Raw genomic sequence first — 23,197 nt, forward strand, 5'->3', positions numbered from 1 at the left:
CTATTAGATACGGTAAGCTATCAATCACGCTTTTGTGCAGCCTTACATCAACACTACGTCATCCGTTTTCTTTCACCAATTTGTCATTGGGAGCTAGTGGGGCTAGTGGCCTTGCAATTTTCCATCTTTATTTTTTTTCAATTTTTTTTTGGCAATGAAGATGCCTTCTTTATTTTAACTGATCTTCATGCCTAAAATGGAGTTCAGCAGGCCAGGATCTATCATTTTTTAATTATTTTTTCATATCTCCAGGGAAAATTCTGCATAAAGTCCGATTCCATATTATGATATTAGTTTGTAGAATTCTTGATTTGATAAAAATCAGGGTAATGTTTTTATATATAAATTTACTCTTTTAAAATTTGAAAGAGTTTTCCCATATTTTAATGGTATCAAGTTATTCACATCTTCAATTATAACACAAATCAATTTAATAAGCATGTTCCAATCATTCTGACCTCAACAATTCACAGAGAAAATATAATTAATTCCAATCAAAAATAAAATTTAAAAAGACTAATTCAACATTTACATATTTTATATAATTAAATAATTCACGCTGTGTTATACTTGTAAGGCAATCAAAACATCCTTACAATTATTTTAAATCATGAAGTAACCTATAATAAATACAGCATTAATAATTAAAAACCTAAGTGAAATAGTGTCGTTTCGCTCAAAACATATCGTTTTGGTAAGGATAATATTTTATTTTTAAATGAATTATCCTAGTTTGCAGTTTTTTTCATCTTAGTCCTTAATTTGCCAATTCTTTTATTTTTGGCCAACTACAACCTTTTTCTCAATATTTCTTTCAATTTCATCCATGTTAATTAAAAAAAGATCCCTGTATATTACAACATTTTACAATTTCATCCATGGTAATTTTTTATGCACATGTGCTAATTTAACGGGCCTTTAAGATTCTATTCACCTACACGACTGGGCTTGATTTCTCTTCTGCATTGTCCAGCAAACCCTCTCGAGCCAGGGCCTTTCCCAAGCCTTGAGGTTTTTTTTCAGTGCACATGCGTAGAGTAACAACAATAAAATAAAACCCTAATATCAAATTTAGTTTCCATTTAAAGCAAAACCACAAATATATAATTAACCCAAAAAATATTAATAATTTATTCCATGTAACTTATCAAAACAAATTAATTAATCCATATAGTACAAAGAATAATTAAATAGTCTTTTGATCAATGTTGATCATACCTAACTTGTAAGTATTTTATTTAAAAACAATCTTTTCATCTTTTTTTTTTTCTATTTCTCAAGATACACAAAACTTTTTTAAATAAAAAGCATGGAATGGACAAAAGAATATTAATAATTGAAACCGTGAGAACTAACTGACTAATTAATTTTACTAAACTACATAAACTAAATTATAATTAACTCAGCTAAACAAGAATATGCTAACATTTTCTCATAAAGTATATTTTAAATTCTCATAAAAAACATCAGCAACAACAATAAATTTCGTAACATGATTAACTAGTTGGCAGAAGGTGTTTGATTCAGTGCTAAAATATTCATTCTTCTTTGACCACTTCTTCCTCGTTCTACCAATCAAAATCTAAGATTAAACGCATAGCTATTAAACCAGATTCAAAGTTGAGATGATGTAAAATATTTGTCACGAAATTAGACATATCAATAAAAATTTATATTTTAAAACTAAAATATATTTTTTTTAAATCAATTAGTTTTAATTCATTGGTTACATCCAAAACAAGTTTTTTTTTTTTAAATTCGACCTAAAATTTATTCCAAGTCAACCTCTACAACACTACAAGATTTTACTAATATATATGTAACCCTATTTATTTATTAATGTGAGTGTTTGAACCAGTTTAAATATATCTTAAATAATTATATGAGTTCTGAAATTAACGATAATATAAATATTCAGGCTCTAGTAACTTTGAGTCTTACAAGACTCAAACTAATAATTTTTAAATAATAAATTTAGAACCTTATCAATTGAAGCACACCTTTCATAATTAATTATTTTATTAATTCTTGAAAATAACTAACCCAATTAATTGATATTTGATAAAATTGGTTTGGGGCAGTGTGCTATCAATATATAAAAATACGATGTTTTTGGCTAATTGAACAAAAATAAAGAAGCAATATCCTCCCCTTCTCGCCATCGTCACCACCATTCATGATTTGGAGATCCGATTGACATCACAGCTTAATTTGGTACTTTGTGCATACTTTTTAAACACTTACATGATGCGTACTTGAAAGGCAAAGGGCAACTAACTGGAGGGAGAAGATGAGAAGGTAGAACTTAGAAGACCTCAGATCCATCATCTAGTATCTTTGGTTTCAAGTTAGCTTCTAATAATGGCATCATGAGGCAGAAGCAACCACTTGATTATTTTCTGACACAAACCAAGAAGTTCCTTTGGTGAGCATCAATCATATGATCCATATCCCTCTTTCTAAGCATTTTAGTTTGGATGCTTTAGGGGTGTCCCCCTTTGTCTTAGATTTTTTTTTATTTAATTTTTTTTTTATATTTTTAGATTATTTCAATGTATTGATATAAAAAATAATTTTTTAAAAATAACAAATATTACTTTGATGCATTTTCAAATAAAAAGTACTTTTAAAAAGTAAATGCTACCACATTCTTAAACACCATCTAAGTTTGGTAACAAGTCCTAAGATACCAAGTTAACCATGTTTTTTTTTTTATCAAATAATTAATTTAACCCAAAAATTTAAGTATTTATATGAAATTTCAAGATAAGTTTTTGGGGGAAACATGAGCCAACCCGCGTTTTAAAAAAAATTAATTTTTTTTGTATGTTTTGGATTGTTTTGATGCGTTAATCTCAAAAATAATTTTTTAAAAAATAAAAAAATATTTTGATGTATTTCGACATGAAAAATATTTTAAAAAGCAACCGCAACACACTCCCAAACATGCAATCATATTATTTTAACACAGCCCTTCAAGTAAAAGCTCTTCAAGCTTGAAACTTGTGCAACCTCGTACTACTTTATGTTTATTTTTAATCAAATAAACATAGATGGTGAGATTCAGATGTGTGATTGCTTGATTATTAAAGCTTTAATGCCATACCAAACAATTAATTCAATCAAAAAATTTAAATTTTTAGTTAATATCTCAAGATATAATTTATATTATTCTTCAATAATAAAAACTATTTTTGACATATGATTATCTTCCAATTATCACCATTGATTTATCTTTCATTTCCACAACTTTAGCAACCATATATTAGCAATATATCCAATCTGATTTCTTCCTAACATAGTAAACTCTCAAGTGGACATGACACATTAAACGAATGATTCAAGCAAATCATTTGCGAGTTCAAATGCTAAAGTGTTAGGTGCTTAGGCACTCGAAGGAAATAAAAAACATAATTAGCTCGTAAATTGAGATAAAGATTGTATGGTGGCTCAAGCACTCAAATCGTCGAAGAGGGGGGTCAATGGGAGAAGGTAGTAGTTGTCCGAAAGTCAACAAAAGGGATATAAAAAATTAAAAATGCGAGAGAGTGTGCCTTGAAAGGATGAACAGAGAAAGAGCAGTAAATTCTACAATTCGACTAATTATTAGTCTTTTAGTACTTAGAGGAGTCATTGTAGTGTCATGATGTGCCGTCCACGACCCGCAAAGCAGTCGCACCACAGGGTTCCGCGCTCAAAATAATAATATAATAATAAATTTGGGGCGGCGTTTTGAAAGGGTATTTTGTTTTTTTTTTTTTTTTTAAAATTTTAAATTATTTTCATGTGTTGATATAATTTAAAAAAAAATAAAAAAAAATATTATTTTAATTAATTTTCAATAAAAAAATAACCACTATTGTACTTTCAAACACACCCAAATTTAAGCAACCAAACAATTAAGAAAGCCAGATTTAAATGCTAATAATGTATTTTTTAAATGCATTTTATTTTGCTTTATAAAAACTAGTGTATTATGGGCAGTTTTTTCATACAAGGAAATAAGTCTTACAATTTGTATGGCAACTCAAAATTATTAAAGAAAAGAAGGATAATTAAAACGAGCAAACTTATGTTATATATATATTTATGTATTTTTCCCTTAGCTTTTCTCCTAATAATATGAGCCAAAAACTTTTGTGTCCAAGAGAAAAAGTCTGGGATTTATTTCCCCCATTTTCCCTTCAAAAAATAAGCAGGTTATAAACCAGCGCAACTTCCTATCATTTTCCAATTTGAAGGCACTTTTTTTCAACGGAGAATGGATTTTCCACATTATGAACTTCAAGGAAAAAGTCAGAACAAGAATCTTCATTAATGCATGATTTGAAGGATTAACTAAAACAATTAGCCTCATTAAAAAATTCTTAATTTTCGTGTCATATATCATATCATATTCATACCAATCAATGAAAATTATGAAACATGAATCCGCCCCCCAAGTACACGCTCTCTCCCTCTCTCTCTCTCTCTCTCTCTGAAGGTCAATAGAAGAGCTGAATTTTCACAAGGAACCCGCTGAGCAAACAAAATTCCATGAGATCATTTCATATAAGATCATATCACCACCATTGGATCATCATTAGATGATATCCACTCTGATACAAAACGCATGGAGAGAGAACAGAGTTGACATGGAGCCCACCATTTACTTGTATTTATATAAAGCTCAACTATGTCTGGTCCATTTGAAAGGAAGACCATGGGAAAGATAGACGTGGAAAAACAGAGAGAGAGAGAGAGAGGGAGAGAGAGAGGTTTCAGATATAAATAAATCAAATCGGAACAATATTTTTTGAAATCCAAGTGCTTCAATTCTCCAATTCCCCTTTGCCACATTCCTTAGAAATTAAAAACCCACCTTTAAAAAACCTTCCCTCTTCAAAACCCAGATCTTAACTTTCCTTAACTTCATCAAATTCTTTACCTTTTTGAACCCCTTTATCTGTATGTCCCCCGTCTCAAGCTCTGCTTTTGTTCAAGTTCTGTTTTTTTGAACTTCTCTCAGTTCCAGAATCAGGCCTTGTGGTTCATGTGTTTATGAGCTTTCTGTCTCTTTTCTCTTCATGATCTTGTCTATTTCGGTTTCTCTTTTTAAAGGGCTAGTTTTTCCTATTTTTAGCTCAACCAAACTACATCCAAATTAACACAACACGATCCCCCGATTCCCTCCAACGTTTTAGGAAACTTTATCTCTCCTTCAAATTATATCTACACGCACTCCTCCAACTTTCTCATAATTCTAATAATATCGAATTCCTAACACAGTTAGATTCTCACAATTTCCCCTGTTTCTAAATTCTGCCTCTCAAAACTTATTTTCACCATGAAAATCCCCAAAGACAGAGTTAGATTCAATGTAGGAGGCAGAATCTTTGAGACGACCTCAACAACGTTAGCAAATGCAGGAAGAAACTCTTTTTTTGGTGCATTGTTTAGTGAAAACTGGACCTTAAATCAACCAAATACTGACTCATTTTCCAATTGTGAATTCTTCATTGACAGAAACCCTGATTGTTTCTCTGTTCTCCTTGATCTTCTTCGCACCGGCGACCTCAATATCCCTCCTAACGTCTCTGAAAGACATATCTACAGAGAGGCCTCCTTTTATGGTTTATTAGACCATGTAAGATCAGCGAAATGGGGCCAATTTGATGGCAACAGGCTCCGCCATTCGAGTTCTGTTACGGGGAGGGCACCAGGGGATGGGACCGCGATTCGTGCTGGTCCTGATGGTGGGTGCTGCGTGGCTCATGGAAGCGTCGTTCATGTTTATGACTGGATTATGGAAGAGCACCCTCCATTGAATCTTGATTATCAAAGAGTCAATGATGTTGCCTGGGTTGATAGTGAGAACATAATTATTAGTGCCTGTGAGAGATTAGGCCGCGGAGACGGAGGGATGGGGTTGTTTAGTAAGAGTACAGGAGAATTGAGGTATAAGTTTCAGGTGTGCCATGACAATCAAGTGAAGAGTTTCACAGCAGGGGCTTTAAGTACTAGTTCAGATTATAAGATATTTAGTAGTTGTAAAGGAAGGAGTAATGAGTACGGGGTTGGAGTTTGGGATCAGGTTACTGGAAAACAGATTGATTTCCTTTACGAGAGTCCAGGTTGGTCATTAGGCGATGCTGACAAGTTGCAATGGTTGAATGGGAGCAATTGTTTGTTGGTGGCCACTTTGTTTCCTAGGAAAGATAACTGTTACATTAGCATGTTGGATTTTAGGGACAAGAGGATGGTGTGGTCCTGGTCTGATTTTGGTGCTCCTATAACTGTGGACGAGAAGCGAGTTCGAGATGCTATAGCTATGGAGGATAGTAATGCTATTTGCGTGGTGAATGAGTACGAGGATTTGGGATTTATGGATTTGAGAATGAATGGAGGGAGTGTGAGGTGGAGCTCAAGAAGTCGGATGATGAAAGGGAAACTGTCTGATGAGCCTTGTTATCCCAAGCTCGCATTACATGGGGGGCAGCTGTTTTCATCTATGGACGACTGCATTTCTGTGTTTTGTGGTCCTGACTGGGTTTTGACATCTAGGCTTCGTCAGGGTCACGGAGGTTCAATCTGTGACTTTTCGATTGGTGGGGATCGGCTCTTTGCGCTTCACAGTGAGGAAAATGTATTTGATGTATGGGAGACTCCACCCCCACCAATTTCATGATTCAGGTCATGGTCTGCTTGGCTTTATAGCCATGCGTGATGTATCTTACAAATGATTTTTCTTTCTTTTCCTCTTCAAATCATAGAAAATGATAGAAGATGAATCTTGTTAGAATTTACATCATAGAGAAACCTTGATATAGAGAGGTCTAATAGTTTTGTGTGTGTACAGATTATAACTATCATATAATCTCGAGTGCTGAATTTGTATGGGTTTTTGACGATTGTCACAGAAATGAAACAGATTGTTTGTTACTACAGAAGAGAAACTGATTGTCCAGATGCTGTAGAGCCTGTAATGGGACACCTTGGTTCTCTGTAGAGGATCGGATAATCATCAGATGGTTTTTCCAGAAATGAATTTGTTAAACTTTTCTTTGATATCCATTCCTAATGACACATCTGTTTGTTTGGTAGGGACGTGCATATACCATTTAGGGGTCTATTTCCACAAACTATTGCCTCTTTTTTTCTTTCTTTTTTCATTTTTGAACTGCCCAAGGAGGCTCGTTTACATTTTCTTTTCTTTTTGACCCCTGTCCTATTTTGTTCTTTTGACCCCTGCTTTCACTACAAGTTCTTGGTTCCTTTCCTCTTTAGTTGCGGTACACTCCACTGGTCTCTTTAGATCTCATTAAAGAAATGCTCTTTGCATGTGAGCAGCTGCAGCTGCTAAATGTCTCGTTAGTTTGCCAGTTAGTAGTTCACTTTGCATAAAGTGCAGCTATTGCCTATTGCTTTATTTCAGGTGAGCTTGATTACTTGGATTCTTAGGATATTATTGTATTATAACATCATGTACAAGGAACAATTAACATTTTTCCGTGCACCAAATCTGTTAATCATCACACCAGCATCAACAAATCCAATTCTCAGCTTTTATTTGTTTGCCACTGGGAAGTCTCGACTACTTTTCTTCATGAATTCTCGTCTTCATTTGGATCTTACAATATAATCCAGGAATGCTTTCTCCTCTCTCTCTCTGCATGGATAAATTTCTCACTTCCATGGAGGGAACAAATCCCTAATAAATAAGGCCACTGACCGCAAAAAGCACCGGGATCCTCTTAGTTTTATATGCATGTGTCAGAGCTTTTTCCATGTGAGCAGTTGCAACTACTCAGCTTCCTGCCTGCCTGCTTCTTATGTATAAAGTTGATGAACCTATACCTTAGTGCAGTTTCAGTGCCCATGATGTTATGCATTATGGTTCTCAGTACCAAAGATCTTTCTTTTTTCTGCTTTACCAAACATGCAAATTAAGGTTCATCACCCAAACTCTGCCTACCTACAATACCATTCATGAACTGGACTTTCCAATGAATTATCTATGGATTGTTCAATAATTTCTGATACGAAATCAACTTTTTTTTGGCTGGCTCCATGGTGTCAGTGTTCTAAATTAGATTCTCCAAAAGGGAGTGAGAAACACGGTTTGACCCTCTCCCTCTATTGCCAAACAGGAGACAGCCCTCATGTGTCACAAATTGTTAAAAGTTTAAATTCAATGCCAGCAACACACGCGTGCTTTACAAAAGAAAGATATCCTCAGTAAGAGATAATTGTCTTTTATTTTATTAAGTAAAGCCAACCAGTTTATAGCATGATCTTTGTCCAATAGGACCATGTTTAACCTCAACGAGAAGGGGAAGGTTGACATGACCAAAACTTATCAATAAAACGTCGTCACTCCTCTTTATAACAGATATATCTCATACAAAAAGACATTAGTGGACTTCCAGGGAGCTTCTTCATTAAGATTATTACCCTCTACTTAATTAACAGATAAGAAAGAACCACGACAATAGACATGATGAGTCACAAAAAATCAAGCATAATCAGGCATCACTCTTTTAAGGAATGTGACTGGATGGGATTCTTGTGGGGCAAGCTTGTCAAAAGCAACATGGTTTTCCTCCTTATCATAAACATGGCACACTGTCATTATTGTCTTCATCAAACGCAATTCCATGTAGCCTTATTCATATACTGTTAACATGATGGGTAAAACCTAGGTTAAGGTTCATGCATGTGAGCTGTACAAGTACCATTATTAATAGAAAGAAAGTTCATTCATGATTCTCATAAACAAAATATATGAAAGTGTATTGATTGATCATACCTTTCCCCAGTTTTCTTGAAGAGATTTATGAGCCACCCTTAGATTATAGTGTGGTATCCTTGCTGAAACATGATGGGGTATGTGCACATTGATATCATGGCAAAGGATCTCAATCCTGTAAAGTGGGAGAACAGCACTACACTAACCAACTATCGATGGCAACTATTTTATTACAAACTGCAGCTCCAGGAAATAAACAACATTTTAAATCATGGGAAACTGCATTGATCTGAAGCAAGTCCAGGCTTATGATAGAGTCTTAGCTCACAAATAATGATTTTGTACATCAGCTAAATCAACTTGCTAAGCATTTTGTTTGAAGACAGCTTCGGAACTTTCTTGACATCAGGTCATTATGTGTAGTATTGAGAAAGAACACATTATTAAATGACAGTCGATGAAAAAATCTGCAACTTCCCATAGTTGAAAAATTTCTAGGCCAGGTGAGCAAGTATTTGGATGCATTTAGAAGGAGAATCAAACAACAGTCTTCAAAAGTTTGAAAGAATATGGAATTAAATCTAACCGATCTACCATCTGATTTCATCAGTTGCTAGACTACATCCTGTAAAGAGCAAGAGACTAACAAGAATGGAAACAACCAGGGCAGAGAAGACATATTACCAACAGGGGTAATCACAATGAATTGTTCCATTGAGCTGGGCCGGAGCTGCATTCCACTCGTCTGAAGATTTGAAAGGAATTTGAGGAGCCGTATGATGCACCATTGTGAAAGTACTCATCTACAGAAGTCAAGAAAACCAAACTAATATGACACAAAGATAGATAAAGTGCTATTTATCAATCAAGTCTATCATTTTTTGAGAGAAAAAAAAAACCCCAGCAGATCACCAAGTCAAAGCATTGAGCCATAGTAAAAACACATGAAACCCTGCAGTTATGCATAATGCACTGCTAATTTTTCTTAATTGCGAAATGGGCTGACCAGTTAAAGGTAACAACAAACTCAATCCTGAAGTTCCAGGCACAAGAGCATAAATTGCAGTGAAGGAAAGCAATGCCCTGGGAACGAAGAGTTATCACAACTCCATGAACAAAGCATGTGTTATTTTGTGAGGAAAGTAATACTTGTTAACTTCTAAGAAACATCTATTGGAAGTAACCTGCTTAGGCATTGAAATTTCAGCGTTTGATTCCTATAATGCATTCTGGTTAACGATTTCATGTCAACATGATGACAGCACCATAGAATGCATGTCGACATTAAGGAAGGAAAGAGAGCAAATGAATTTAAAAGAACTGCGGTGGATATTGGAGAAGTGCAATGCTGAATCATACAATCAACGAAGACCCACCAACTAGCTTACACAAAAGGGATAGCATAAACATGGCATTAACCAGAACTTGATCCATCCCTGATTTGATTTCTGAATTTTTTCAAATCGAAGTGCCATATCAACCTGTTTGGAAGCTTAAAGATTTTCGGAAAACTGAATATAAAATTGAAGTGCATAAAGCTCAAAAAGTTACAGGCTCTGATATGATAATTAATAGCATACCAGTGAGCTATAGACATCCAAGGCCCAAATGGGCCATCTCCAGATATAATTGCCTTGCGTAAAACAGGAGAGGAATCAAACTCCTCTTCCCAAACAGGATGCCAAGCTGTATCTTCCACTAACCTATAAGTACAAGATGAAGCAGAAGAAGTGGCAATTAAGGAAGCTAAGACGAGAAACCAACTTTTTTGTCAACAATTTTAATAAAAGCAAGAACCAGACAGATACCAAGCAAAGAAATAATCATAAGCCAGGTGCAAATACATGTACGCAATAACAAAAATTCAACATTTTAAACTGCTCCATGCTTCAAAGAAAGTGAAAAACAGATAGCACTGATAAGCGAGTATGGAGCATTTCCTCTTCATTAATGCTACCCAGTTTGTCATTAGAAATGGTGACGTCCAAATAAAGCATTCCTTCTCAACATGACGAAGAGGTAGCTACTGGAATAATTGGGACAAACGAAATGGAATTTACTTCCACAAATATAAATCTATCACTAAGGAATATCGACCATACATGTTTGTTTTCGCATGATGCCAGTCGTGCTTAAACCCCCGTGGTTCATATGGCTAGATTAACGGCAGAAAAGCCAGAGTTCCCCCAATGTCTTCCACCAATTTGTTCTTTGAAAATGATTTGTGAGCACAATCATGGCCTATAACAAAGAACTTCATTGGGAGAGAAGCAAAATTAAGAAAGGTTGGCAGAGATGAGGAACTGATAATGCTTATAACATGTTGGCAAAAGAAACAACATTAAGGGAATGTAAAGAAAAGATGCATAGAGAACTGACCCGAGTAGCTGCAGTTCCTGTCCATGTCCAAGCAAAGGGAATCCATGGGGCCTTTGAAATCATAAAGACCCCCATGCATATGAAGTGACTGTTATTAGAACTGCCTTCCATGCTTTCACATTATCGATGTCAGACACCTTACGACCAAAATTCGAAACAGAAAGAGAAGAACAAGGAAATTGGTACTAGAGTTGCAAATTTTTTTTTCAAAGCTCGTGTCCATGAAAGAATCAACAATAGCTCTTTTCTTAAAGGCATTGGAGGCCACTGCCTAGCTATAAAGAAATTAAAGGCCACCACCCAGTTATGATAGCACACCCCACAGAAACAGAATCAAGATCAGGAAAACGCAGATATAGTCCCCTGATAATGCAACTTTTTGAATGAAATGGCTGCTCTTAAACTGTGGACTTGTGAGAAGCAGAGAGGGACAGGGCCATCCAGATCATCCCCATCAGCAAACCTTCTAAGCTTTCTGGGTTCGTTAAGTTACTCTGTAATCTTATAAGTGATATTTGAAGTTGGCATTAAAAAGGTTGGCATCAAAAAGTGAAGCATCATTCAACATTCCATGGCATAATCCCTTGTCACCAGAACATGTGTAAAGTGCAGTAATTTAAGCAGATAATTGACATAACGAGACAGCTGAACTTATTGCAGGTCTGCAAGACTGATATCAGTTCAAAATTCCCCTAGGTTCTCAGAATGAAAATTTCTAAAATAGCGGACCATGTTCTAATCAAACAGCATAGGCAAGTTGGATGCATTAATGTAGCTGATTCTAAGAAAATTCTACCCTTTTAGGGAGCGTATCAACTATCAAGGACATCCTTTAATGTAACGTTGTCAGGGAGTTGTTCTCCAATTTTCCTGAAGCCATAACTTTCTGCTAAATGTTTCCTAAACTCCGCACTGTCTGCGAAAGATGGTGCCGCTGGAACAGCCACAGCTTGTACAGTTCTAGTACTTCTCATGGAACCAACCATTTCTTATGCTTCTCGCCCTCCACGAGAAGCCTGTCCCTTGTTGAATGCTGCATACCTGTCTATCAAAAGAAGCTAGGATTATAAGTTGGTGATATCAATAACAGGAAAAGTATTGAATGTATTGATAGTCTAGTCTACAGGAGTACAAGGCCAGTACTGACTCAAAATGTCAAGCATTGTCTATAGTTCTATATGCACTGCAGAAGCCAACAGTGAGATGCTCAAAAGAATTGTTCATAAATACTACCTGGATAGACGTTCTAAAATTAGAACAAACAAGCCAAATATGACCCTATCTGAAACAGGCTATCAAACCCCAAAAAGGTTGGTTTTTCATGTTGAGATAGTGGTAAAGAAATGGATAAGTTATCTTCTCATAAACACGGTGAGAATATATATGTTGGTTTTACAGGAAGCAAATATGCAGGAATCACAAAACGTAGACTCACAGCAAAGTAACCAAATTGAATAAATGAGCATGCATGGAGCATTTGCAAAATTCACATCACCAGCTCCAAACTTGAATGAAATTTGAAAGCACATCATGTGTAAAACGTCTGAAAAATTCAAGTCCAATAATTAAGTAAATTAATTTGTAGCCCTCCACTATTCATTACTTTTCAAGCTTTCTTTCAAGTTTCCCGGGCTTAAGCAATTTCCTTTCCACTCTTTTTTCATCAGCCGAGGGTGAAAGAGATTCCAATCCAAGTGATCCCAACTCCCAAGTCAAGGAAAAACAGAGAGCTCAACTAGAGGACAGGGATGAAATGACTCAACCAGCAGGAAGGAAATTATAAGATGAAGATTTACCATAATTGAACATGAAAGTACTTGATACTGAAGGGAAGCCATCAGATAGATACAATGTCAGATTGTTAGCTATAGAATTTTTTAATTCCAATGCAGTTAAGACCTAAATTACAAAGAACTTCAACTAGATAAATTACTGTAATTTTACTTACGAAACTAAAAGATTTGGGTGTTTTCACTATTCATTGCATTGTTTAGGTGACCAATGAAGTTTTTACTTTTCATTTCAGTTTAGAGATGAGAGAGAATGATTGTCCATTCCAGTATGCTATTTTCAATTGTTCTATTATTTGACCCCAAAAGTTTTAATATTTTGGGTGTGTTTGGTATTGCGGTAGCTGTTGTGGTTGTGGTTTAAAAAAAGTTGTTTTATAAAAAGTACTTTTAGTTGAGGTTGGTTTGAAAAAATAGGTGTTTGGTTAAAACTGTGGTTGAAGTTGAGGTTGAAGAAAAAGAAATTTAATGTGTTTGGTTAAGAATGCTTTTGAAATTGAGGTTATAAAATAATTTTTTGAAAAATATATTAATATTGATGGTTTTAAATTTAAATATTGTAAAATTAATTACTCCTATTACATAATGAAAAAAATAATATTTTATATAAAATATTTTTTATTATTCCATTAAACTATTTATAATTCCATTACGTGCAAAATTCATCCGATAAGAACAACATTTTTCATAATTTTTTGAGCGTGTAATAAAATTAGATAAAATATTATCAGATATAAAATTAATATTATTGTGCGAGTGAATTTAATTCACTCTATACTAGTTTTTCGAGAAAAAAATATTGTTCACATCGCGAATGAATTTAATTCTTTAAATTAGTTTTTTTTAAAAAAAAATTAATACAATTAACACTCTTTAACTTAAAAAAAAAAAAAAAACCTGCGAACAGTGCAAGTGAATTGCACTGTTCACATGAACAGTGCAATTCACTGGTGAACAGTGCAGTACTTTGCACTGTTCGTTACTTTTTATCCGCTACAGTGCACACAAAGCAGGTTTTCGTTGCTTTCCCTTTTCAGCGTTTCAAACGCAAAAATCGAGTGGGCCCCATGTACAGTAAACTGATTTTTTTAATTACCAAACGGCTGCAGACTGCGTTTTACAAACGCCCTCTTTATGTTTCAGTCATAATTAAAACTTATTTTTTTCTTGTTTTAATCTTGAGTATTAAGAAATAAAAGAGAAAATCATCAAATAATAAGAGAAAAGAGAATGAGTTCGGTTGTGCATGTTTTGATCAATAAAATGACCTATTTTGATATTATTTGGTTTATATTAACGAGAGAAATTTCATATAGGTTGTTTAGAGCTTTCATCTTTTTTAAAAGATAATTAAATTGGACTCAAGAAAGGTTTTTTTATTCTTTTTATTTTTTGGCTTTTAAACTGATTAGAGAATATTTTTATATTGAAAATAGATTTCAAGAGGTCATTGGGATTCTTAGGTGCTTACAAGTGAATACAAGTTGAAAAATAAAATTTAAAAACTCAAACCTTAATTTTTTTATTGATAAAAATGATGGAATTCTAACTAGTGTAAACGACACATTATCTATTCTAAAAGAAAAACAAACAAAGTAGAACGAAAGACATGTCGTGTGTCTTTTATAAAAAAAAAAAAAAAAAAAAAAAAAACTAAATGCACGAGTCTGACTTTCTATACACCTGTAGGCTTATTAGTTTGGGCCACATGCATGGATCCCTCCTTTTAGGCTCGTGCACGTCTACTTTGTTTGTTATACAAATCCTTTCTTTTTTGTACAACAATTTTTTTTTAAAATTAATTTATTAAAATGATATTTAATCAATAATCCAATTATTTCATAGTTTTAAAGAATATTAGAGATTTTTAAGATAGTATTTATAATTAATTAATAAATATATATATAACTTGATATGTAGAACTTTTTTAAAAATATACTTATTAATATTCAATAAGAATAGAATATTTATTTTATTATTATATATTTTGGATTTATAGTTTTCTCAGATTTAGTATTTTTAAATTTATACATACATACATATAAATCAATTCATGATTTTTTTTATTAAAACTTTCTTTCAATTTGATAATAAATTTTTATTTTAAAAACATTTTTTTGATAAAATAAAACATTTTTTTTTCCAAAATATACAAAAAATACATTAACAAGGAAAGAGTGTTTTTGATTAAAAATATTACTTTGTTTCTCGTTGATTCAAGTCATTATAATTTTGACGAATGTTTTTTTTAATTACCACTAGTATTTTTTTTTTCAGAAAACCATGCTGCTAATCATAAAAAGATGTTATTGTGGAACAAAAAAAAAAAAAATGAATAAGAGAAAACAATTTAATAATCTTGCAATTCTACCCAGAATGTAACACGAGTACATTAGGCAGCAAAACCTAAATCCCATTTAATACAAAGACAACTAAATTATTATTAATAATAAAAAAACCATATTAGAATAAACGGAGGGATCATTACCATACATGGAGAGTAACGGGTTGCAATCTTTTGGCTCCTTGTTCTTCGATGGGGGCCCTGACAATAAACCAAGAAATTCCAATAAAAACAAAAACCAAAAAGAAGAAGCAAATAACCGTTTTAAGTTTTTAACACACACACACCAAAAAACAAAAAAAAAGCGTGGAGAGGAAAAAATCATGCTAATAATGTGACAGCGGTTGCTTTTTAAATAGTTTTTCATGTCAAAAAACATACCAATAATGCTTTTTTATTTTTTAAAAATTATTTTTGATATCAGCACATCAAAACGATCCAAAAAGTGCAAAACATACTTAATTTTAACAAAAAAAAACAAATTAAAATTTTCTAAAATATAGGTTCAACCTCAATGCCAGGCAAGAAAACAGAAGGGTATGCAATCATTCTTCCAAATCAAATTCTCGCACATGCGTGGCTGCGATCATTCCTACAAACCAAATTCTTGCACGAGTGAAAATCTCTTATAATGCAACTTGTGTCTGATATTTGTAAGTATTTATAATAAAAACATAAAAATTTCCGGAATAATCTATCCATGCATGAATCCTAATCTGTATTCCAGCTCTTATGTTTTTTATGCCCTAAACTTTTAAAATTTGATCACATAAAACGTTTTACAAATCATTTGATGATTTAAATCCCCGCGTTTGATTAAAATATCAAAATAATACCATACATCATTTATATTTAAAAAATATAAATAAAATAATGATAATATATCGAACTAAAAAATTATATGCAAATAAGAGGTTTAAACTATAGACCTATCATTAAGATATAAATAAATAAATAAATTATTTTATGTTTTTTCCTAAATGAGTTAAGCGTTGCATGTACTTGAGTGTCAATGTGTCATCATTAATTGATTTTTATCAAATATATTGTTTTTTTGTTAGTCATTATTATACCATTATAATATATAATACAAAAATCTAAAGTTTTTCTTTTGACACATTAGATCTTTTTATTTTAAGGTTTCAATCTTTTGTGGTCTTTCTTTGATTAATTATTTTTTTTTATATAATTTTTCAATCAATTTTTGATCTTTCTTTGTTTTGACTACAAACTAACTACATCGAAGAAAAGATAAATTCTAAGTTTATCATTGTGTTTTTAAAAATAAATAATAAATGTGGTATTATTTGGACCTCTTAATAGGAATACGATATTTGATCTCATCAAAGTATTTTAAAAGGGTGTTATTTGATTAAATTTTAATAGTTGAGGGATTAATTTTTTTTGTTATGTTAGTTTAAGTAACCTGAAGGGAAACTTCGACATAGGATTGAAATTTTCAAGAGGGGCATTGACACCATCAAAACCTTAAAGAGAAACTGGATTTGCTTTAAACCTTAAGGGAATAAATTAAAATTAATGCTTTAATATTTTTTTTACAATATGTAAAAGAAGGAAGCAGATCCCTTATTTATTTATTTTTTCATTGTCTACCCATGAAGAGTTACCTAATTGATAAATAGATTTGCTTTATATATATATATTTTCATGCATGCGGGAAATTTGCAAAAATCCTTTTGCACTAATCCAAAAATATATGACTAACTTAAGACCCAAATGTGAAGGATGTAATTTTGATGTATGAAAGTTGTTTTGATAATGTTTCTAATATTGAAAACTAAAGGAATTTGTTAACCTTGATAAAATTGTTGATTAGCTAGTTCTATAATTTAATTTTTAAGATCTTAACGTTTTTTTCTTTGTAGTAATCGAGAGAGAATTTTAATAAGATTTCGTCAGTGTCGTTAAAAATTAATAAACTAATTAAAAACAAATCAATATTGTAAAAAACAAAGAAACAACAATAAAATATTAATTTTGAGCATTAGATTACTTCATCATACAATCTTAAATAATCTTTGTTTAAAATTTGACTGAAAATTATAGGTATAGATCTCTCATGCCGACAAAACTAAAAACAATAAGCTATTATCATGTCTTATTTATTTTCCTTCTCCTCCATTGCCAATAAATAAATAAAAACTCTCAAGTATTTCTATGAATTTCGTATCTGACTTAAAATTGTTTTTGACATAAAATGATCAAAGAAACCCAAATTTATATAGAAGTTCACAGATTCGATACATATTTACACTCGGGGTGAGTCGAAGAATACCACATTAAGTTTTTTAAATAGCTAACATAGAAAGTGCAAAATCCCACTCCACTCCCGTGACAATATTACTCCTTTAATTGATGTTAGCATTTATGTTATTAATTTGCTCTTTACAAGTTGATATATTTACTAATATTTAATAGAAGATTTATTTATTTTAGAGGTTTCAAGTCTGAGTTCCCATTACTGAAATTTAAAAAAGACGACAACATCTATGTTTTATTAATCTTATTCATAAATTTAAGTACTTCGACAATTTTTTCAGCGTAAATCAATTTTGTTTTATGATATCTTGTCAGTGTAAATCAATTTAATTTCCAGTGGTGGAACATTTGAATATTCACCTTTAGCACTGCACTGCATCATTTGAGGGAAATATATACAACAGCAGTTCCTGGGAAAATAAACCTTATTAGGACTGTGCTGCTGCTATTTGGGACACCTTTTTTTGCACAACAACCTACAATTTGTTCATGGATTTCAATTGTTTTGGTCAAAAGTGATAATTTGGTTCCTTTTAAGGTTCCTAGATAGTTACTTTATTAGCCACTGATTAATTTGGTCCCTTTTTTTGTTCTTTAGACCACACAATGTTGAAATTGAACTTTAATTTGTTGTGAATTCCAAGTTCTCTAGCATTATTTTGGCCATTTTTTTATATAAAAAAATTATAACATTATAAGTACTAATTAGTTTCATATAAAGGCTTATAATGTATGGATCACTTTTGTTTCATTATTCATTGCAAGCGCATTTGGCATTCATGATGCACCTAATAGCTCTCCGCAAGCAGCTAAGTTTTTCATGCATCAAGGGATTAAGATTAAGAAAAAAAAAAAAAAACTAAATTGCATGGCGTTTCTATGTAGAGCCTCTCACAAAACATGGTCAACCACAACAATGTTTTTTTTTTTAGTTTTCTCATATATATATAATTTTTATTTTTTTATCCTTGAATAATTCTTTTCTTATAATTGACTCTTATAAATTATTTTAATTTGCTTACTGTTATGTGTTTGGGGTGCCTGTAACACGACCCAACATTTGCTTCACGCTTAATATTGTTTTAAAAGTATTTGTTGCTTGAAAAAAAATTAAAAAAACAAGGATCTAATTTGATGTTGAGAAAAAAATTAAGTCCTTCTATAGGTAGGTGGACAAGGAATAAGGTGTGGAGACAGAGAGGAGAAGAGATAAAAAAAGGAAAGAAGAATCAGATTGAGTGGGATATATGACTAGGTAATGTTTGGATTTGTTAGATCGAATATGTAATGCAAGGGACCATATTATAGGACAAAGCTAGATTAATAAAAAGCAAAGGATCTGTACTACCAAATCATTTTGTTTCAGTTCAATTATTTTTTTAAAACCACATATAATTAAATAAAGATATTAAATAACATGATATGGCATGATATCATGCTTTTTTATTTACATTTATCTCTTAACGTCCTGGTCTATTATTTGTTCATCGGTAATATTCTTCTTTTTAATTTTACTAAACACATTTTCAATTTTCAATTCAAGCTTTTCATTTTATGAAAAAAAAAGAACCTCACATGTTTTTTTTCTTATACTAGAATTGGCTTTAGATGTCGACGTAGCATAGCGCAGGCATCTGGACAAGTTATTAAGCTATATAAGAATATGGAAGTAAGATTTCTTTTGGAAAGTTCCTTAATTTAGGGCTTCATTTCTTGCGGAGTTCTTCTTTTCTTTTAGCACGATGGTGGCCTTGATCTTAGATCTGATCTTATGGTGACTGGATCTAATGTGAATTGTTAGCTTTAATCCGATGAAGTGTCACCTGAATTTAATTAAATCAATTTAATTAAATTTAATTATCTAAATTTAAGTGAGTCATCTTCCAACTCAATTTAAAAACAAATCTGACTTTAACTAAAAAGTAAAATCGCCAAACCAGGTTTAATAATTACATCACTAGTAACTATTTGAATATGTAAAATTCCATGTAAAAACGAATCATTCTCTGTTTATTTATAATTTATCGTTATTATAAAATGATTGGAGGAAAATGACCTAATATTCTATATAATGTAAACCTAAAGGGTTTAACTCCAAAGGTACGGGAGAAGGCTGCGTAGTTAATTCTATAAAGGGCAGTCATTGTTTGAGTCGGTTGGCACTCAAGCCGGCTATGGTTATGGGGAAAGCAAAGTTGTCAAAACCTCTCATCTTCCAATCAAAACTTCTCTGTATCTCTTTGTTATACCTCATCACCACCCTCTTTGTAGCTCTCTACACCTCCATCTATCCAACCAAATGTCTCTTCAGATCCTCTCCTTTCGATCCAATTCAGACTCCTTTCTTCTCCTACCCTTCTTCTTATGGCGAGCACAAGTACGTGATTCCCACACATCGCTCTTCTTGCTCCTCCCCTATTTATTTCTCTGGTACTACATCGTATCTTGTTTTGTTTTGCTCTTCTTGTATTGGATTATGTGTTTTAATGGTAGGTGATAATGTGTTGATTAATGGGTTGTAGCTTTTGTTGTTAGATTATTGGATGGTTTTGAAGGAGATCCTACGATTGTGTCAGAATTCATCAGTTTCTTCCCATGCATTGCGGTATATGAAAGGAAACAGAAAGAACTTTGGTGGGAATTTCAGTACCCAGAAAAGGATTTCCTACTTCGATCTTTTAAATGACAGCGTGGAGGTTCCTTGTGGGTTCTTTAAGAGGTTCCCGGTCAGTGATTCTGGTCAGTTGTTCTTTAATTAGCATCTTTTTCAAGAACTCATTTTTGTTTGGAATGAGTTAAATTAAATAAAGGATGAACCTTTGAAGGCTAATGGATTAAGATTCTCGATCGTTCTAAATTTCATTTCTTGAGTGATCAATTTCGATTAATAGGATTTGTTATCTTGATCTCTTTTGTGTGTGATTCAGATAGAATGGCGATGGAGAGCTGTCACGGAGTTGTTGTAGTCTCAGCAATCTTCAATGACCATGACAAAATAAGGCAGCCGAAAAGCCTTGGATCCAAAACTCTAGATAATGTGTGTTTCTTCATGTTTGTGGATGATATTACCCTAAAAGGACTGGACCATCACGAAGTCATATCAAGAAACTCCCATGAATACAGTGTTGGTGTATGGAGAATTATTAAGGTCTCAAGCAAGGATTTGTACGATAATCCAGCTATGAATGGGGTGATCCCCAAATATTTAGTTCATAGACTCTTTCCAAACTCAAAATTTAGCATTTGGGTTGATGCAAAGCTGCAACTAATGGTAGATCCGTTGATATTGATCCATGCTTTGGTTGTGTCAGAGAAAGTGGACATGGCTATTTCAAAACATCCTTTCTTTACACATACCATGGAAGAGGCGCTGGCAACCGCTAGGTGGAAGAAATGGAAGGATGTTGATGGTCTGAGAAATCAAATGGAGACGTATTGTGAGAACGGATTGCAGCCATGGACACCGAAGAAACCCTATCCCTCAGGTACAAAAAACAAACTCCATACTCTTAACATCTTAAGTTATTTTTTTTCTTTGCTTCGTCATGATCAGTTTTGCAAATGCCATTACGAAAAATATCATATCAATGCATCATAACGTTTAAGCCCCTTTATGGCTTTTTAAAGTGCGGAGGAAAATTAGGCTTCAAGCTTCCGATCCTTCATGGCTTTTTAAAGTGCGGAGGAGAATTAGGCTTGAAGCTTATGATCCTTCATAGCTTTCGAAGAATACTCTTTAGAAATAAGCTCCATAATTAATGTCTTCCCTGTAGAGGGTCATTGATTGAGAGGTAGGTGCCGCCTACACCAAATGTTCTTATGAAACAAATAATGACCACCTGCGTATGGATTTCTCATCTGAGGTTAATTAAATATTTTGATGAAACTAATGGTTGAGGTGTGATCTAAGGAAGGGAAGATAATATATACCTGCGAATTTAAAAGGTTTCGCCTTGTCAATTCGATTGGATAGCCTTGATAAGAGAAATAAGTAATTACAAAAACAGGGAAACAAGCAGGCCCGCCATGCATTTATGGAATTTGTAGCTCCTGTCCTCCATGCCAAATATCCCTTAAATGACAACAAGGAAAGAAGCTGGACGACAAGGTGGGACGTCGGGCTTTGTCATCAGTATTTCGTGATCTCTACCTTGTCATTTTTATTCTTTATGTTTGTGACATTATAGGGCATCCAGCAAGTGGGTTTAAAAAATGAAATTAAAGTAGAGTTCCTTGCTTTCTTTTGGTACAAAAGACAATTTTTATATATATGCGAGTTGGCAACCTGGCGTAAGACAACCAGATAAAGAAGAAGAAGCTGGCGAGTCCTACATTAATTCAATGAATTTTGACATGAAGTTAAAGTGCGTTAGGTGAAAAAAGAGAGTAATATTTACACTTGCATCATATATAAGGCAAATCACGTAATCCTAAGAACTAAGTTTAATTTATTTTTAAAAAATTATCAATTCAAATTTTATAAATTTCAAATCACTAAAAATTATATAGTCATAATCATATAATCATTTTGGAGAAGGCTTCAACCGGACTATCAATGCGTTTGCTTTAAATGCTTGGGCATGCCGTAAAATCCCATCATCATATATATGGAGCTCTGTAAATTAAATATATATATTGCTTGTTTTAGTGCGCATGTGATTACGAGTCCTTGACCCCAAGTATCATCATCTTGCACAGATTGTACCCGTTAAAATGTCAAAGCAATTCTTTTATTCATAAAAAACACCGTCTTCTTGATAATAGCCAAACCCATAGAGATTAAATTTTAAAATGGATTCTTTTAATTCTTTTATTTAAATTCAATAGTTTAATTGGCATTCGTTTTGGGGTTCTGAACCAATCTATTAATAAAAAGGAAGATGCATTTTCTTCACTCCTTCTGTGCTTCTTGGCAGATGTACCAGACAGTGCTCTTATCTTGAGGAAGCATGGACTGAACAACAATCTATTCTCTTGCCTTGTATTCAACGAGCTGGAAGCTTTTAACCCGAGAGACCAACTGCCCTTTGCGTACGTTAGAGATCGCATGAAACCGAAGCTCAAGTTAACATGTTCGAGGTGAAGTGTTTTGAGCAGGTGGCGTTGGAGTACAGGCACAGCCTAAAAAAGATGGGGCTGCGGCGCCGGTGACAATTCCCAGTTCTAAAAGGGTCAGCAATGATTTGTATATTAATAGCAGTTGTTGTAGCAAGTGCCATGACTATCTCTTGGAAATGTGGGGTGAATCCCATAATTGATTTTGTCTCCATCCTACACAGAGAAAAGAAGGATTTAAAGAATGAAAAAAAAAAAAAAAAAAGCTAACACACCATTGATCTTTCACGAGGGAAAGGTGACAAACAGAGGTTGTTAGGGGCAGTTCTCTCTCTCAAATGCCTAATATTTTCAAGGAAGGCTTCAACCGGACTAATCGATGCGTTTGCTTTAATTTTTTCGCTGTCCCGCTGTATCTCGTGTCTTCCTTTTACTGTTTTTGCCGGCGTTATTAAATGTGTTTCTGTGGAATCATCTCTTACGTGGATTTTTTTTTTAAATATTAAAATATTTTTTTATTTTTTTAATAATATATTAATTATTATAAAATATTGAAAAAATATTAAATTCATAATATTTTTTTAAAAACAAACATACTTAGACAGCTGAAAGAACACTATC

General features: G+C 33.0%; 2 protein-coding genes and 1 pseudogene across 2 annotated transcripts; 2 read left to right on the forward strand and 1 right to left on the reverse strand.

Annotated features, from left to right (window-relative positions):
* The first annotated feature begins 4,677 nt into the window (after positions 1-4,677).
* On the forward strand, positions 4,678-7,047 carry LOC118034355 (BTB/POZ domain-containing protein At2g24240). The gene has a single exon (XM_035039625.2). It carries the CDS (start codon positions 5,327-5,329, stop codon positions 6,665-6,667), a length of 1,341 nt encoding a protein of 446 aa, XP_034895516.1. The 5' UTR covers positions 4,678-5,326; the 3' UTR covers positions 6,668-7,047.
* A 1,242-nt stretch (positions 7,048-8,289) lies between these two features.
* LOC118034229 (omega-6 fatty acid desaturase, chloroplastic-like) lies at positions 8,290-15,790 on the reverse strand (annotated as a pseudogene).
* A 3,824-nt stretch (positions 15,791-19,614) lies between these two features.
* On the forward strand, positions 19,615-22,672 carry LOC118034354 (alkaline ceramidase TOD1). Its single transcript, XM_035039624.2, is given in 5 exon segments — positions 19,615-19,951; positions 20,057-20,260; positions 20,449-21,006; positions 22,438-22,584; positions 22,587-22,672. Coding segments are annotated over 5 exon segments (1,251 nt in total). The 5' UTR covers positions 19,615-19,695.
* Positions 22,673-23,197: the final 525 nt, after the last annotated feature.

The sequence above is a fragment of the Populus alba genome, chromosome 18 (genome assembly GCF_005239225.2).
Source record: "Populus alba chromosome 18, ASM523922v2, whole genome shotgun sequence".
Taxonomy (NCBI): Eukaryota; Viridiplantae; Streptophyta; class Magnoliopsida; order Malpighiales; family Salicaceae; genus Populus; species Populus alba.

Bases quoted from the DNA above. Each gene is read 5' to 3' on its own strand.
- LOC118034355 (XM_035039625.2), top strand. From the start codon at position 5,327: ATGAAAATCCCCAAAGACAGAGTTAGATTCAATGTAGGAGGCAGAATC.